General features: G+C 39.7%; 1 protein-coding gene across 1 annotated transcript in view; it reads left to right on the forward strand.

Moving 5' to 3' along the window:
- LOC141476754 (excitatory amino acid transporter 1-like) overlaps positions 1-9,666 on the forward strand; it is a 74,657-nt gene extending 64,991 nt beyond the window's left edge. The window contains exons 4-8 of the mRNA XM_074165557.1: positions 1,896-2,191; positions 3,819-4,052; positions 5,808-6,002; positions 7,458-7,592; positions 9,462-9,666. Coding sequence (XP_074021658.1) covers positions 1,896-2,191; positions 3,819-4,052; positions 5,808-6,002; positions 7,458-7,592; positions 9,462-9,666 — 1,065 coding nt within the window. The remainder of the gene's footprint in view (positions 1-1,895; positions 2,192-3,818; positions 4,053-5,807; positions 6,003-7,457; positions 7,593-9,461) is intronic.
- Positions 9,667-18,075: the final 8,409 nt, after the last annotated feature.

The following is an 18,075-nucleotide window of genomic DNA, read 5'->3' on the forward strand; positions in this document are numbered from 1 at the left end:
CAGGTCCACCTAGAGCAAGTTGCACAGGAAAGCATCCAGGCAGGTTTTGAATGTCTCCAGAGACGAGACTCTACCACCTCTCTGGGCAGCCTGTTCCAGTGCTCTGTCACCCTCAAAGAAGTTTTTCCTCATGCTGAGATGGAATTTCCTGTGTTCTAGCTTGTGCCCATTGCCCCTTGTCCTGTCACTGGGCACCACTGAAAAGAGTCCCATCCTCTTGACACCCGCCCTTTAGATATTTATAAGCATTGATAAGATCCCCTCTCAGTCTTCTCCAGACTAAGCAGACCCAGGTCTCTCAGCCTTTCCTCATAAGAGAGGTGGTCCATTCCCCTGATTATATTTGTAGCCCTCCACTGGACTCCTTCCAGTAGTTCCCTGTCCTTCTTGAGCTGGGGGGCCCAGAACTGGACACAGTACTCCAGATGCAATCTCACTGGGGCAGGGTAGAGGGGGAGAATGACCTCCCTTGACCTGCTGGCCATGCTCTTTTTAATGCACCCCAGGAGACTATTGGCCTTCTTGGCCACAAGGGCACATTGCTGCCTCATGTTCAACTTTTTGTTCGCCAGGACTCCCAGGTCTCTCTCTACAGAGCTGCACCTGTACTGGTGCATGGGGTTATTCCTCCCCAGGTTCAGGACCCTACATTTGCCCTTGTTGAATTTCATGTTTCTCTCCGCCCATCTCTCTAGCCTGTGCAGGTCTCACTGAATGGCAGCACAGCCTTCTGGTGTGTCAGCCACTCCTCCCAGTTTTGTATCATCAGCAAACTTGCTGAGGGTACACTCTATCCCTTCAACCAGGTCATTGATGAATATATTGAACAGAACTGGACCCAGTACTGGCCCCTGGGGAACACCGTTGTCAAGGTAGACAATGTCCACTGCTCTCCCCTCATCCACCCATCCAGTCATTCCATCATAGAAGGCTACCATATTGGTCAAGCATTATTTCCCCCTGATGAATCCATGTTGACCACTCCTGATGACCTTCTTTTCTTCTACATGCTTGGAGATGACCTCCAGGATGAGCTGTTCCATCACCTTTCCAGGGATGGAGGTGAGGCTGACCAGCCTGTACTTTCCTGGGTCCTCCTTCTTGCCCTTTTTGAAGACTAGCATGACATCAGCTTTCCTCCAGTCCTCATGCACCTCTCCTGTTCTCCATGACTTTTCAAAGACGATGGAGAGTGGCTTCACAATAACATCTGCCAGTTCCCTCAGCACTCGTGGGTGCATCCCATCAGGGCCCATGGATTTGTGGGTGTCAAGTTTGGTTAAACGATCTCTAACTTGATCCTCCTTGATCAAGGGAGAGTCTTCCTTTATCCAGGCTCTCTCTCCTACCTCCAGAGTCTGGGATTCCTGATGGCTGGCCCTAGCAGTAAAGACTGAAGCAACTCTGTTCAGTAACCCTGCCTTCTTTGCATCCTTCGTCACCAGGGCACCTACCTCATTCAGCAGCAGACCCACATTTTCCCAGTAAAATGAAGTAAAAGGAAGTCATCAGCGGTAAAAGGAAGACAAGGAAAAATGTGACCCCGCTGCTGATCAGCAGTAAAAGGAAGACTAGGGAAAATGCAAATGAAGAATCAATAGCTTTGTCACAAAACTCATGAGCATGACAAATCTGCATCTTTAATTTCGACATATTTATGAGAAAGTGAGTTCTGGAAGCTAAAGGTGAAACTTTAGCTCTTGAAATGAATATGGATTTTTGTTGCTTTCAGGAAAGCTAGGTGTTCATAACAGTACATTCTACCAACAAGTATTACACAAAGAAATCAAATGTCCTACAATAGTAATTAATAAATTAATGTGCATAATTTAATTTAATTTTTACCTTTGCTATAATTCACAGAATTCCTATCTTTCTTTTTTTTGTCTTACCAGTTCAAAACTAACTATGAAAAGAGAATGTTTAAAGTAGATATTTCATCCAATGACACATCCACGGTGGCTTCCATATTAAGCAATGTTTCAGAAGCAATGGAAACTCTCATGCGAATGAAAGAGGAAATAGTCCCTGTTCCAAGTTCTGTAAATGGAGTGAATGCCCTTGGCTTGGTGGTTTTCTCAATAAGCTTTGGCCTGGTAATTGGAAGCATGAAGGAACAAGGTCAGGCATTAAAAGACTTCTTTGATAGCCTAAATGAGGCTATCATGAGATTGGTAGCTCTAATAATGTGGTAAGTGCCTCTGATAAATTCCATACTAAGTTACTAACAATATTTTTTCATCACAATCATGCACTGGATAGCAAGAGTCTGTTTGGCAGGGAGTCAGACAATAAGATCTTAACTACCTTGTAGCTTTTTTTTTGTAAATGAACCCAAGAACTGTTAATTCTGTATATCAATAATTCACTCAAACATACTTATTCTTTCAGTGTGTTTAGCTTTTGACACAAAAAATCAGGGTCTATGGAAGAATTGCCAAGCTTATACAGAGCCATTCTAGGTCTTCATAAAGACAGAAATCACATCAGTATGCTATCAAAGTTTCCTTATGACCTACTCTGACTTCACTAAAGGAAAATGACAAACCTCTCCCATAATCTTATTTCTACACAGCAAGACCTTGTTATCATTAGTTTCCAACACAACTGGTTCCTGCAGTTGTGTAGTGTATATGTATGCCCTTGCATTGTAGCTGCACTGCTTACACATAATTTTGCCACTTCCTTTATTGTGTTCTACAGGTAAATAAAACCAGTACCTTTTCCTGCAAACATTAGGTATGAAGTCTTTTCAACAATGAAGGTGAAGATTCATTATTTTTCAGGTAGAAGGTTAATTATGAAAAGAAATTTTGTCTTGTTACCTTCTTTACTACAGAAAGCAAACAAAACAACTCCAAAAGCGTAAAAAACTACCCAAGACCACAGACACACGTGTTGTAGTACTAGATACTAGATAAGTAGATTTTTTCCAGGAAAATTCCATTTCTGCCAGGAAACATCTATACAAAGCAAAAATCTTTTCTCCTTTTTCACAAGCTCACTTAAGATGATAAAACAGTGGATGAGAATTATTACTTCTGAGACATTTCTACATGGATTTGATGTCTGAAAGTGCAATTGAGATATGCTGGATAAATTTTGTTCTGTAGTAACTTAGTATTAAAAGACAAGGGGACATTTATGGAAATAAGGCTGTATCAAAAGTCCAGCTGCAGCAGGATTATGTTAGAGATTTATGCTCATCACTAGCTGCTTCTTCATCTGTAGCTGTGCTTGCTGATAGGAAAAAGCAGATTATACCACCTTTGTTGTTGCCCCACAAGTCAGCTAACCTCTGTCATACAGATGTCTTCATGCTAAAGCATTTATCCAGTGCCCCACTTGAAATCATCATAAGTTAGCCTTTTGTGTGGGTTCCTCCCCCAACAACATGGAAAAGAACACTGGAGAGATAATAGAACTGAGCACTTTGCATAGTCTCCAACTATGTTGGTTGAGCCTTCATTCATACAGATAGAATTATAACAGAATTGGCCAAATTAGCTTTTAAATGACACTTGAATTCCAAAGGGAGCTCATCTCCCTACATGTCTGAAAGGCATGCTATATGTCTTCTTGAAATCCTTACCAGATCCTGAATCCAACAGAGTCTATCAGAAAAATTCACTGCTGTGGTTTCATCCAGGTTAAACTGTTAAGAGTTAGAGAGTTAAACTCTTGAGCTGCTTCTGAATAATTACAGTCATCCTACCAGCAAAATCCTACATTCATGCATGCATATAAACACTAAAGGTATGGATGGGAGGATGGATTTCTACTTTCAGTGCAATACTAATTTGATTTCTTATTTGCAGGTATGCTCCACTTGGAATCCTCTTCTTGATTGCTGGAAAAATTGTTGAGATGGAAGATATGGGTGTGATTGGTGGTCAGCTTGCCATGTATACTGTAACAGTTATCATTGGTTTGCTAATTCATGCTGTCATTGTCCTACCTCTTCTCTACTTCCTGATCACTCGTAAGAACCCTTGGGTATTTATTGGAGGTCTAATCCAGGCATTAGTCACAGCTTTGGGAACGTCTTCCAGGTATAATATAATATTTTAAGGCCATATTGTTTTTATAGTATTATTGGTTTGAGAAACAACTTTGTCTAATGTAATTGATTAACTCCATATTCAAATATTCACTTGGGCACTTTATTTCAGTTCTGCTGCTCTCTGACAGAGATTATTATTATCATTATATTGACTTGAAGTCTATTTTCTATGAGAACCCTTGAACAGAGATGAAATAGGTCTGGTGATGCAGATTGTATGGCTGGAACTCTTGTGACTTTGATTAGCCTTGTAGTTTGTAATGGCTTGCTGATAAAGGATGCTGCTGACAAGGGAAGTTTTATGTTTGTGCGTCGCAAAATGGAGCAGCAAACAGGAAGGTTCAGAGGGGATTCTGAGAGAGCTTGAGAGCCCTTCTTGGCAGGTGACATTCTGTGCTCAAAATCCTGATAGCCAATGATGGATATCAGAAATGCAATAGAAGTGCTGTTTTTGCTCTTTGTTGATGAAATCATAGGGACTTCAACAGGAATAAGAAGCCTGTTTGTGTCTATGATGAAAAGAAACATTATTGTAATCAAATATGTATTTCTACACCATATGACCTTTCATAAAACACATTTCATTTTAATACATTTTAAAAGCATCTCCTAAAGACAGATGTTTTCAGTCAGCCATTCCATATAACTAAATTCAAGACCCTGGTATTTGGGATTATTCTGAAGATCTGGATGAGAGACTATTGGGACCATTAATGTAGAATCAGAATAAGTTTTGTATCACTGAAAAAGCTCTTTAGGACTTTAAAAAAATATGGCAGTATAATAATGGGTAGAGAGGGCCAATTACTAATTTCACATTTATTCACATTTGACATTTTAATGTCAATCCTTGCAAATTTGTGGAATACCTAAAAGTTAAATTGATTTAAAAATATTTTAAAAGAAGAAGAAGATAATATAACTAATGCCAGTCAACATAGTTTAAGAGAAAATAAACTCGGGGGGGGAAGGCAGTGTCTGTGTGCTGCTTAGCTGCCTGCTGGGGGTTAACCCACAAGTGGTAAAATAATATAATCATCCATCAGAATGCCCTTTCCAGAGGAGCCAGCAAATAAAGATGAGAAAACATGCTGTTTACTGAAGGGTTGAATAGCTCAATTTGTATAAATTCAGGAAAACAATGCTTAGGGGTGATTCAATCATAACTCAATGACATCAAAAACGGGCAACAGTAATTTTTAAATAGATTCTTCTGCCTAGCATGCTAAAGTATAACAAAATCTGGTGACAAAATACTGAAGTTAGACACATTCAGGCTAGGGACTACATAGAGAGTGACAGTCATTAACAATTGGAAAAACCTTCCAAGAGCATCAGAAGAACCATCATCATTAGAAGTGTTTAAATCCAGCCTTGGCATTTTTTTAAAAAATGTTCTGGTATATCACATAAAAATTAAGACAATTAGAACAATCACTGGATTTCACTGAATTTCACTGAATTTTTTTAGAGTTGGAAGGGACCATAGAGATCATCTAGTCCAATGCCCCTGCTGAAGCAGGATTGCCTAGAGCATGTCAGAGCATGTTACCCAGGACTGCATCCAGGCGGGTCTTGAAAATCTCCAAAGAAGGGGACTCCACAACCTCCCTGGGCAGCCTGTTCCAGGGCTCTGTCACCCTCACCGTGAAGAATCTATCTTGTCATCACAAAGCATGACATTCTTTTCATTCCTTCTTTGTAGAATTTATATCATGTATTACCTTCTTTCTTTTTGTTTCAGCTCTGCAACACTACCTGTTACATTTAAGTGTCTAGAAGAAATAAATGGAGTGGACAAACGAATTACAAGATTTGTACTCCCGGTTGGTGCTACAATTAATATGGATGGAACTGCTTTATACGAGGCTTTGGCTGCAATTTTTATTGCACAGGTTAACAACTTTGATCTGAACTTTGGACAGATTATCACAATCAGGTACAGAAGCCATTATTACCTACATCTAATAAAAGCACCTTTGTGATGACTCCTTATTGCCGTTATATGTGGGATTAAACAACAGTGTCTAGAGCTAAAAATGAGAACTGCTACAGTAGCTGAATAACTGTAATGATTTACATCTTCTGCACAGAAGAGGCCCCCTAGCACATATTCTCCATTAGGTAAACCTTTAAAAAACTGTAGCATGACACACATATCGCTGGACTTAGTAGAGTCAACAAGAACAATTTTTAATGACTTTTAAATTTTCTTTCTTAAGAACTGATGCAGCTTTTGGGAGCGTAGACTTACAATCAGTACCAGATAGTTTCTAATGCATGTGCAAAGCAGTAGCATAAGAGCATCACAGTGGCATGGTACAGTGCTAATGCTAGGAGAGATAGTGTTTTCCTAGTCATGGTGGTCTCAGGATACAAGTAGAGCAAGCTGTGTATGGAGCAGTAATACCTTTTATTACACTGGTTGATAGAGGTGGAGGAGATGGGTATGTTTTCAAGCACATAAGCCTTCACGTTTGAAATAGAATAGCAAACAACCCACTAAGTACCACTCGATGATAACTGATCCGCATTAATTTATTATGTTACTCAAGCAGTTTAAGAGAAAAGGGTGATGGGTACACGTACAGAATAAAGAAATGTCAGCAAGGGGGAGAGGGGGACACTGTAGGACAGAGAGACAGGTATTTTATCACTCAGAAACACTGAAAGTTCAGATATGGCGAACTGGGAATGTAGAAGATTTTCAAGCAGAAGTGCTTCTCTCCATAAAAAATACCAGCTTAATTCAATATTCATCAACAGAAGGCAAAACTCTGTCTTCACACTCCAAGGCAATAGTTCCACATTCATTAGTACTAGAGCTGCTCCCTGCCAGATCACCTGACAAAACAAAGACTTCCTAAACTAGATGTGAACAAGCATATTTCTATCAAGTTACTAGACTGTATGATTCAGGGTTTCTGGCAGCTTTCTCTTTTCTGATGGCTGAATGTCAACTGCTGGAGGACAGATACTTCATGAAGTTACAGTAAGATAGACAGAGAATAAAAGTTCTTGCATCAGATCTGCCAAGACAAAATCACTTCCTCAGCTTTTCTTTTAACGTTTGAGCTTGTGGAGTGAGTTTGTTCAATGGGTGGGTGCATGTAGCTATAATGTTTTTGTCTGACCCTTAGCATCTAGTAAGGGATTTAACATCTAACAAAATCATGTTTCCAGGGTTCTGGATAAAGGTTTAGTGTAAACATTTTGGATTAAGATACACACTCCCCTGCAGCTGTATAGCATTCACATTAGGGACTGGGCTTATCTTTTTCTTTACTACTGAGAAAATTCTTTCTTGCTTCATATCTGTTTTTAATGTTTGATAGATGATAAGGAGAGTTTATTATGGAAGTCAACTAATTGCTTTTGCCATCTCTTTGCACAGCATCACAGCTACAGCTGCCAGTATTGGGGCTGCAGGGATTCCTCAAGCTGGACTGGTCACCATGGTCATTGTGCTTACATCAGTAGGTTTGCCTACAGATGATATTACTCTCATCATTGCAGTGGACTGGTTCTTGTAAGTACTTTTATGGAGTCACTAAGGGCTTAGACCATATTTAGAAGTACAATAGCAAGGGAAAATTTGGCAATACTGTGATCAGTGATGTACTACTTTTGCTGTAGAAGGCAGTTGGAAAGAAGTGTTAAAAAGAATCACAATTTCTTGCAATTAATGTATTTTCTTAGAGCAGATGGTGAAGGGTGTTACTTAATGATGGTTCCTCTTGCACACAAAGGGGTTACTTAGAAACCTGGATCCTTAGGGTACTAAGAAAACTTTCAAACACACTGTAATTCAATCAGCAAATAATTATTTAGCCTTCTATTTTTCATAGGCTGTTGATGAAAACCTTTCCATCAATCAGGCTCAGAGCTGGTTCAGACCCAACCCAATTCATTGCATCCCTTTTGACTATCTAATCCAGGAAAGGTTCATATGTTTACCCCATGGATGCAGAATCAAAAAAAAGTTGTGTAACACTCTTATCCAGCCACCACAATGTATTGCTCTTCAGTTTTTCCATTCCTCTGTCTGTAAAAGACTAACTGACACCTGTAGATATATGGGGAAATCCCTTAGGTCCATGAACTAAATCAAAGGCAGAAGGTTTCCTCCAACCCCTATTAGTTATAGTTTCCAGAGGCTTTTACCCTTCAGTCTTCTCAAGTGATCCCTGCCAGAAGTTGCCCATGTCATTATCAGAACATAATGTCTTCAAATTATTATTGGAACTGGTTGCCCAGAGAGGTGGTAGATGCCCCATCCTACAAAGGGCTACAAAGATGATGAGGGGACTAGAACATCTCTCTTATGAGGAAAGGCTGAGGGACTTGGGTCTTTTTAGCCTGGAGAAGAGAAGGCTGAGGGGAGATCTGATCAATGCCTATAAATACTTAAAGGGTGGGTGTCAAGAGGATGGGGCCGGTCTTTTTTCAGTGGTGGCCAGCAACAGGAAAAGAGGTAACAGGCACAAACTTGAACATCGAAAAGATCTAAACATGAGGAGGAACTTCTTTACTTTGAGGGTGACAGATTACTGCCCAGAGAGGTGGTGGAGTCTCTGTCTCTGGAGACATTCAAAACCCGCCTGGACACGTTCCTGTGCAACCTGCTCTAGGTGGACCTGCTCTGGCAGGAGGGTTGGACTAGATGACCTCCAGAGGTCCCTTCCAACCCCATATCCTTCTGTGATTCTGTGATTCCTGGAAACATTTAAGGTCAGGTTGGACAGGGCTCTGAGCAATGTGATCTAGTTGATGATGTCCCTGCTCATTGCAGGGAGAGTGGACTAGATGACCTTTAAAGGTCCCTTCCAACCCAAACCATTGTATGATTCTATGATTCTCTAACCACATGCCCACAACCTTATGTAGGTGGATGCTTACTGAATAACAGTGCCAGTCACTCCTTGTCAAGCTGCCTCCTACATCTTCAGGGCAGAGTCCTCTAAGATGGCTGAATTGCTGTAGTTTATTTTGAATCATTTTAGCAGGATTCCACCCTAAATTACTGATGATAGTTTAGGGTCAGGAGGGAAATGACCCTAACAGCGTAGATTCTCATTGGCTTACATGTTCAGAGGATATAAACCCAAACCACTAGAGTGTAAAAATGCCTCCGAGAAGCATTTGCCATACATGCTCCCTTTGTCATCCTTATCACATAGCTGTTTCTTGCTGTGAAGCTGCCAAGAGTATTAACACATTTTGTGGCTCCAATTCCTAGTATATGTGTTAATTTCTGTAGAAGGAATCATGGCATTAACAGTTCAGATAAATGCATATAAAATTTCTGAATCATCTAGTAGCTATTTAAAGGCCATTTTAACAGCTAGTCTGCATGCTTCTGTGATCAAGTCAAGGCTAACTTACTATTTCTCCTTAGGGATCGTCTCCGTACCACTACCAATGTCTTGGGAGACTCCATTGGAGCAGGAATTATTGAACATTTATCGCGGCATGAGCTGAAGAACAGGGATGCTGAGATGGGTAATTCTGTGATGGAGGAGAATGAAATGAAGAAACCATACCAACTGATCTCACAAGAAAATGAGAGTGAGAGACCATTAGATAGTGAAACCAAGATGTAGGGTAAAGAAGGCATGAGTCTAACACTACAAGTGTGGAAAACACACACTTTTTCCAGCCATTTATATCTTGAATTCACCAAGTTCACTTATTCCTTGTTTTCTTCCTTTATGCTAGCACTGGAAAAAATTAATGAAAATATATTCCAAATTAGCAGTGATCAAGGTATATGTTGGCTTCCCACTTAAAAAAAAAACTTAACAGGCAACAACATCAGTCCTGCTAGACATGTGCTAACTGAGGATAAATAAAGAGAGATTGTCAATTAAATAAAAAAAATAAAATCAGTGTATATGCTACTCAGTCCTGTAAATGTGATTTTTTTTTTTTTTTTTATGAACTGGAAAGTAAAAACAGATAACAGAGCCTGAAAATGACTTTATTTTTTTAAATGCCTGTTGCAAAATTCCTAACATCAATAAACACACAATCAATACTTCTAACTTGATAAATGCAGCCAGCTAAGTAAATTAACTGTTTTTTTGCTTTTTATCTGATGGTTTTTTTCCTCTAGTGTTATATACTTGTTCAAATACTAGCAGGACAATAAAAAGGAGAATATTAATTGAAAGAATAAAAGACAAGAAGATGTATAAATAAAGAAAAAATACTCCCAATGAGCACGTCTATCAGCTGAGTTGAAATATTTCTGAGAAAGTGATTTTATCTGGACACAGTGTTTTGCATTAGCCTCAGCTGATCTTTACAAAAACTTACCCTAGTCAGCTCCCACTGACTTGCAAACATCTATGCATGTATATACCTCCACTCTGTATTTGCCCCCTTAATTTCAACATCACAACCTAGCACAATCTATGTATGTTTTTGTAGGAGCAAGGCCCTAGGCTGTATCGACTCTGGGACAGAAAATCTGTTCTCATGTCTCTGAAAAAAAAAAGATAACATGCTCTGAGTATGCCAATTATCTACTTAATAATCACTAATAAGAATAGAAGGCAGTGCCAGCACTCTACAGAAGGTGCAGAAGGGTGAGATGCTCAGATCCTAAAGGGACTGGAATATAAATCAGAATCCCTGAGACCAACAGGAGGTTTTCTGATTGGAAACTTCCCAAATGCTTGGTCATTCCACTGATAAATTATAAAGCTGTTAGCTGGATTTATATTTTTCCATGTGGAGAAGAAGGTTCCCTATCTCAATGTGAAATTTTGAAATCCTTGTGTGTTTATCAGCACCATCTCAAAAAGAAAAAAATAACCCTTTAGAAAGTAAAACTAATGGGTGCTTTTTTACTTTTTACTAGGAAAAATATATAAATTGCAAAATAGTAAATACTATAATAAATGTTGAAGTTTTAATTAGAAAGGATTTTAAAGCACAATATTATAGGTTTTTTTCAGGGAATAGATAAGGAAAGAATGAAAAAAGGGAGACAATGCACTTGTAATCCTGTGGCTTTTTTTTTGCTCATTTCAATGTTATTCCCTGATGAAGCCCTCTTTTTAGAAATATACATTATGCATTTTTTTCCTTTTTGCCTTGTGTTATTATAGAGTTTAAACTGGAAAGATTTATAATGCAGTTACGGTTGGGGGAATGAAGAAATATTAATCAAAAGGAACAATAGTGTTGAGTGATCTTTTCTATTTAAATGTTTGGTTCCCATCTTTCTGCCTCCCCCTGCCAAAGAATTCTGATAGAAATGAAAGATTCACTTGCAATATCCCAGTTGCCACTCAAAAAAATATTCAATATGTTGCTCTTGTCACTAAAAGAACATAAATATGGTGTACAAGTAACTGTAGTGAAAATGTCAGCATGCTGATTGAAGGCAAACCTTTTCACATGTTTAGAGCAATCAATCAGGCAAGACTTTTATTTAGGACTGAAAACTCTTGCCTGTCTTCTCCAGTTGTGTAACCCAGATAATACAAGCAGGAACTCTCCAGTGAATTGAGCAGGATTTAATACAGAGTATCAAGCAGTCAAACCTACAAAGCTCTAAATGAATCTCTGACTGAAAGAAAACAAGTATGGGGTGGGGTTTTTTGCTAACAGAATGCAAATCTAGGATACACACAAATATTTTCTAATATGTAATTATAGGTATTTTTATATAGATACTGTATTCAGAATGTGTGTACAAATGTTAACTGTAGAATTTATGGCATTTTTGTTAAGATTTTGTTTGGAAATACATTGCAAAGACAATGTAAATGGCTATCTTTCTATGACATCAGCTAAGAAAAATTAATTGTCACAAAGAATGTGTTTTTTTTTTTTATACTAGATGTTTCTTATGGAAATCAGGTATTATAGAAAGATTCCTTTCCCCATCCCTCATTGGTTTTGCACTGTTATGCACCCAGAGTGGATTGAGAAACATTACTTTGTAGATGTATTTTCAATAAAAATAGTGTTACATTACTGCTTTTCTGTCATTTAGGATTTCTTTCAAAGGCTCTGTAACAGAAGTTTCACACAAACTCAGGGCAAACGAACTCATAATATGTGATTTCAGGAATTCCAGGACATTTTATACAACAGGACTTTGATATAGCAGGGCTTCCCCACTTCAAATACCTGCTTACGGTTTCATGATCAAAAATAAATAAATAAGTGAAACTGCACAGACAAAAGAAGACAAGGAAGGGGGGAGGTAGGTTCATTAAAAATTAAAAGAATCAACATTATTCCAACTTAAACTCATTCAAATTCAAATATATAAATTCATATTGATATCAGCAAAATATTAAAAAAATATGCATTTATATTTTCCTTGAGTCAGCTTCTGCAAAGCTGCCAGTTCAGTATGGACATGTAATTAGATGGTCCAAAACTCAGAAAGTTCATTGTGCCATGGGAAGCAAAATACGTCCATTGACTGGGGTATTACGACGTCGTCAACAACATTACAGTCACCCTAGACAATCCACTGTTTTTCTCACAGAAGTGGTTTGTGATGGTGTCAGGGTTCATTCAACAACCACTTCAGGTAGCAGAGCTAGCTAGTGGAAGTTGCATCTTGCATCTGGAAAGCTGTGCTGGTTGGAGCAGATGGATGCAGCAGGGAGAAGTCCTGCCTTCCTGAACATACACCAACAAACAACTGGACAATGACCTCTATTAATTTGTCTGCGGTATTTTGAGTAAAAACAATATATAAGTTCAAATATTTTTGTAAAAAAAAAAATTCAGAGAAGACGGTGTTATAAAGTGCATGAGCATAATTTTTCCCTTTTTTTTTTTTCCCAGTTATCTACTCACTCATTCACTCAATCTTTGTGTTTCTAGAATTACCATCATGATGGGAAGAGCTAAAGAAAGAGAGTTAGTGTATTACTTGGAGGTATTACTGACACAGTGGCCTCACTCACTCTTCTGTGCCCCCATGCAGAATAAAGGTCTCTGGTATTCCATACTTTTTCAGCAGTGTTTTCATTTGGAAGTTAGGGTACAAAACAGCCACGCCATTCTTAGGCAAGAATTTATGTCTCTGTAACAGTGTGTGGCCAGTATAAAGCAAACTAATCATGCATGTGGAAAATCAGCAACTAGCACAGGAAAGTACTTCTGTCTTCCTTTCTGGACTGGATTTGCATAAGTAACATTTGTGTTCCAATGCAGGCACAACTGATGAGAAATTTAGGATGTTTTTTTTCAACTGACACTGTAACACATGCTTGGTTTAATAAAGTTACAATGGAAATAGTACAGAAGAGTATATCTTGCTTCTAATGTGATCAACTGTGCTAATTGTGCTAGTTGTGATCAACAGTGTGTGATCAACTTGCTTCTAGTGTGATCAACTATTCCCCAGAACAGGATAAAAAATCTGAGATGAACTAATAGATCACTCCCTGTCTGGGTTCCTGTGCCATCTTTTTAAGAGGTCAGCTTACATTGGAAGTATGGAGTAATAAAGACGGAGATGGAGAAAGACTTCTACAGCTCCATGCGAAACTGAAAACCCAGACTTGCAACATAAGTGAGGCAGCAAGATTCGTTCTGATAAGAAAAAGAACTGTAATCAGATGATAAGATCTTGCACGCTGAGCACTTTTCTTCCCCCTCTTCCCCCACCGGGCTGCTTAGACATCTCTAAGATACTCAGAGGTATCTAAAATTCCAAAATTTTAGTACAGGAGCACTTGCATCTCTAACCAAAGTTTTTCTTCAGCATGCCTCATTACACACAATAACTGATTTTTCACTTCAGTGAGAGAACCGAAAAACTGGGGAGAATAATTCTTCCAGGGCATCATGAAACATTTTTTTTATTGCTTAAAAAAAAGAACAGTCTCTTTCTTTCTGGCATAATGAAATTTTTCGTTCCTGAAACATCCTGTTTCTTTTTAAAATTTATTTATAAAATTTTAAATTAAACCAGACTCATCTGTAAAATGAACTGTAACTCTGAAATAAAACATTGAACCATTTTTCCAGGAAAATGTCAAAATTAAATATTTCAAATTTTCTATATCTCTTCACTTTAAAGCCAATTGTATTTACAGAAGTTGACACAGCTTCACAAGTACTTGCCTCAAAACTGCATTTTTCAGCAATGTATTTTTATATGAATGCATTTTCTTTCTCTTTACAAGTTCCTTTCTCTAGACATTGCACATTTTTCTGCTTTTCCTGATTGCTCAGATTTTTTCTTCATTGTACCATTAACTTTTTAATAGCTTTTTAGAACACCTTAAAATGATAAAAAACAACTTTCTTGATATTTTTCCTATATTATTATTACGCTTGCTCCTAAACTTGTGTTCATTTCCTGCATCTTTTTTTTCAGTGCCTCAACCAGATTCCCATTTTCTGCAGTACCATATTCCTCTCTCCATCTATCCCACTCTCTCTTAGCTCTAATCTTCATTTTTACAGTTTCTCCTCGAAGAAATCCACTGCAGCAGGTCTTCATAAACACAGATTCAGGTCTCAATAGTACCCTTGTTCTCCTTCATAACCCTAGACAAGACTCAGTCTTTCTGTGTTTTGGTTCCCCATCAATAAAATGGGGACAGTAGGATTGCCCTAGCACCAGGGTTGTTTCCAGAAAAATCAAGATTGTGGAGAGTCTGTACAATGGAGATGACACACATACCTGGATCATTTCTTGTGCACCATCCAAACCCTGAGGCTTTGCCCCTAGTGCATAGGACCTTTGTACTATTATCTCCTGTGCTCTAGATACTTGAGATGTATTTTAGAATTTATACCACCTTTGTTTCAAAACAAAAAGATGAATTTGTTTATCATAGTTATACATAAAACCAGGCTAAAGCCTTTGGTGCTTGCTGGCTTCTTTCACTGGCAAAACTCCTATGAATAGCAATAGAGAGAAGGATAAAATAAAGATCTGGTTTGGATTTCATGCACAGGGAATAAACTACAGTGCAAATATATTCAGAATAAAATTAGTACTGATGACAGATGGTAACTGTCATTTGGTCTGAGCAGGTGATACACAAATTTCCTGCCCTGGTTTCATCTGGGATAGAGTTCATTTTCACAAGAAGCTGGGAGAGGGCACAGCCAGGACAGCTGACCCAAACTAGACAAGGGGATATTTGATACCATATGATGTCATGCTCAGTATATAGCTGGGAGAGTTAGCTCGGGGGGGGGGGGGGGGAGAGGAGAGAAGTATCACTGCTGCTCAGGAACAGGCTGAGCATCGGGTTCTGGGTGGTGAGCAATTGCACTGTGTATCGCTCACTTTGTATATTCTTTCATCAGTATTATTGTTATTATTTTTCTCTTCCTTTGCTGGTCTATTAAACTGTCTTTATCCTAACCCACGAGTTTTACCTCTTTCTTCTGATTCTCCTCCCCATCCCACCCAGGGGGTGGGGACAGACACGCGCAAGTGGCCGTGTGGTACTTAGTTGCTGGGGCTAAACTACAACATCTACCTTCACAGATGTGCTGGTTCACCTTGTTCATGACATGCAGTTCCCCTCCTATTTGAATCCCGCTCCTCTCCCAGGCGGCAACTCCTGACCATGCTGAATTACCTGGTGGTTTTATGATATGCACAAACGGGGACTGGGATGAGACCACACAATTTGCTTACATTTACAGGCTAAACCAGGATGTATGGCTGAGTCTCCAGAAAAAAAAGACTACAGAACCAGCCCACTGTGCCACTTAGCCTCCACAGCGCAAAAGAGTTATTTAGTTGCTGCCAACGCTTCATTTTCATATGTACTGTATGCTCTGTAACAATCAGCCTCCTAAAAACTGCAAAATGTTTCCTAGCAATGCCAGCCAAAATTTTTGTCTTGTATTATGCTGCCATCGTGTGGCAAATGTTTTTTACAAGCAACATTTTCCCTCCAATTAAAAAAATTAAGTCCTCAGATGAACAGTTTAGCAAAATACTTAACATTTGCTTCAAATGCAGAATGTTATTTTTATTATAATCGAATTTATTTACATAAAGAACATACTCATCTTGTCCTTTGTTCAGCATAGCCTTAAGGTTCAGCTGTGACCACCCTCATTCTTCTTATATTGATTCTTGTGTGTGTGTGTGTGTTCATTTGTCTGTGCTTCATCTGCGCATCTCTCAGGCGAGATGAAGGTATCTTCAAGAAAATGTGTGCCACAGTTCCTGAAACACTCTCTTTGATATTGGGGAATGGTGGTGTATGGGCTAATTTGCTAAAACTAATTGCCAACAGAGTGGAGTTTAACACATTTATTAATCTCTCTTCCACTCTCATTGTTTTGATTTGCAGAGGCTTTCTCTTGGTAATCTTACACCTGACAAATTTGGTGGCCTTTTACGATATTGCCACAGCCTTGGTAGACAAGGGCAGAGCAACAGACATCATCTACCTGGACTTATGCAAACTGTTTGAAACTGTCCCGCATGATATCCTGGTCTCAAAATTGGAAAGGCATGGATTTGATGGATGGATGGTGGATAAGGAACTGGATGGATGGTTGCACTCAAAGGATTGCAGTAAACAGCTCAATGTCCAAGTGGAAGCCAGTGACGAGTGGTGGTCCTCAGGGGTCAGTACTGGGACCGCTGCTGTTCAACATCTTTGTTGGAGACATGGACAGTGGGATAGAGTGCACCCTCAGCAAGTTTGCCAATGACACCAAGCTGTGTGGAAGGGATGCCATCCAGAGGGACCTGGACAGGCTTGAGAAGTGGGCCTGTGCAAACCTCAAGAAGTTCAACCAAGCCAAGTGCGGGGTTCTGGGACGTGGCAATCCCAGGCACAAATACAGGCTGGGTGGCGAATGAATTGAGAGCAGCCCTGAGGAGAAGGACTTGGGAGTGTTGGTGGATGAGAAGCTCGACATGAGCTGGCAAAGCATGCTGGCAGCCCAGAAAGCCAACTGCTTTTAATAAAATGCTTTCATAGATTTTTCTAACTGTATTGGGTTTTCATGGCAAGGTTTTTCAAGCAGGGGGCTACAGGGGTGGCTTCTGTGAGAAGCTGCTAGAAGCTTCCCCTGTGTCCAGTAGAGACAATGCCAGCTGGCTCCAAGACGGACTCACCGTGAGGCGTGGAAACAGACTCTACAACTCCCAAAGAGTTATAAAGCAGGCATGTTTATTGTGGCGCCGGGTGCAAGGGGGATCGCTCCTCCAAACTTGCACACCGGGTTGTAAAACAAGCATCTATTTATGATGAAAAGCATACATATCCATTAATATGGGCTGGGTTATTATAATTAATTCTAAGAAAAGGCATTACTATTCTAATTATTTCTAGGAACTCATTATCATAAGTCTCCTCCCCTTGCCACATGCGTACTGTTGTCTGGTGGTCGTGGGCCAAGGTCTTCTGGAGGAAGGCTCATAGTCTTCTTCACCGTGTACTTTTACCTTTGGCTTAGAATGCTGAGCTGGCTGGACCCCAAACCGCGAAACTGGTCCCGACCAGATGGATACTTCACCCAGACAATCGGGTTCCTCCTTAGCGTGCAGGCTGTTCCTACTGTCTTATACATTGTGCTTACAACACAAGGCCAGTTCCTTATCTTGGAATGCTGGGCTCCGAGCTCTGTTTTTTGTCAAGCTGCACTAAATCTACACTAACGTCATTTAACCATTCATTCTCTGAATCACCGCTGGCCAAGGCTGAGCCAATCAGTAATGGTGGTAGTGCCTCTGTGATAACATTTTTAAGAACGGGGAAAAACACCTGCTGTGCAAGGGCAGCCAGAACAGAGGACTGAAAATATGTGAGAGAAACAACTCTGCAGACAAGGCCAAGGAAGAAGGAGGGGGAGGAGGTGCTCCAGGCACCAGAGCAGAGATTCCCCTGAAGCCCATGGTGAAGACCAGGGTAGAGGGAGGTTGTCCCCTTGTAGCTCATGGAGGTTAACGGTGGAGCAGATATCCACCTGCAGCCTGTGGAGGACCCCACACTGGAGTATGTGGATATGCCTGAAGGAGGCCGTGACCTTGTGGGAAGCCCGCA

The sequence above is a fragment of the Numenius arquata genome, chromosome W (genome assembly GCF_964106895.1).
Source record: "Numenius arquata chromosome W, bNumArq3.hap1.1, whole genome shotgun sequence".
In the NCBI taxonomy this organism is placed as follows: domain Eukaryota; kingdom Metazoa; phylum Chordata; class Aves; order Charadriiformes; family Scolopacidae; genus Numenius; species Numenius arquata.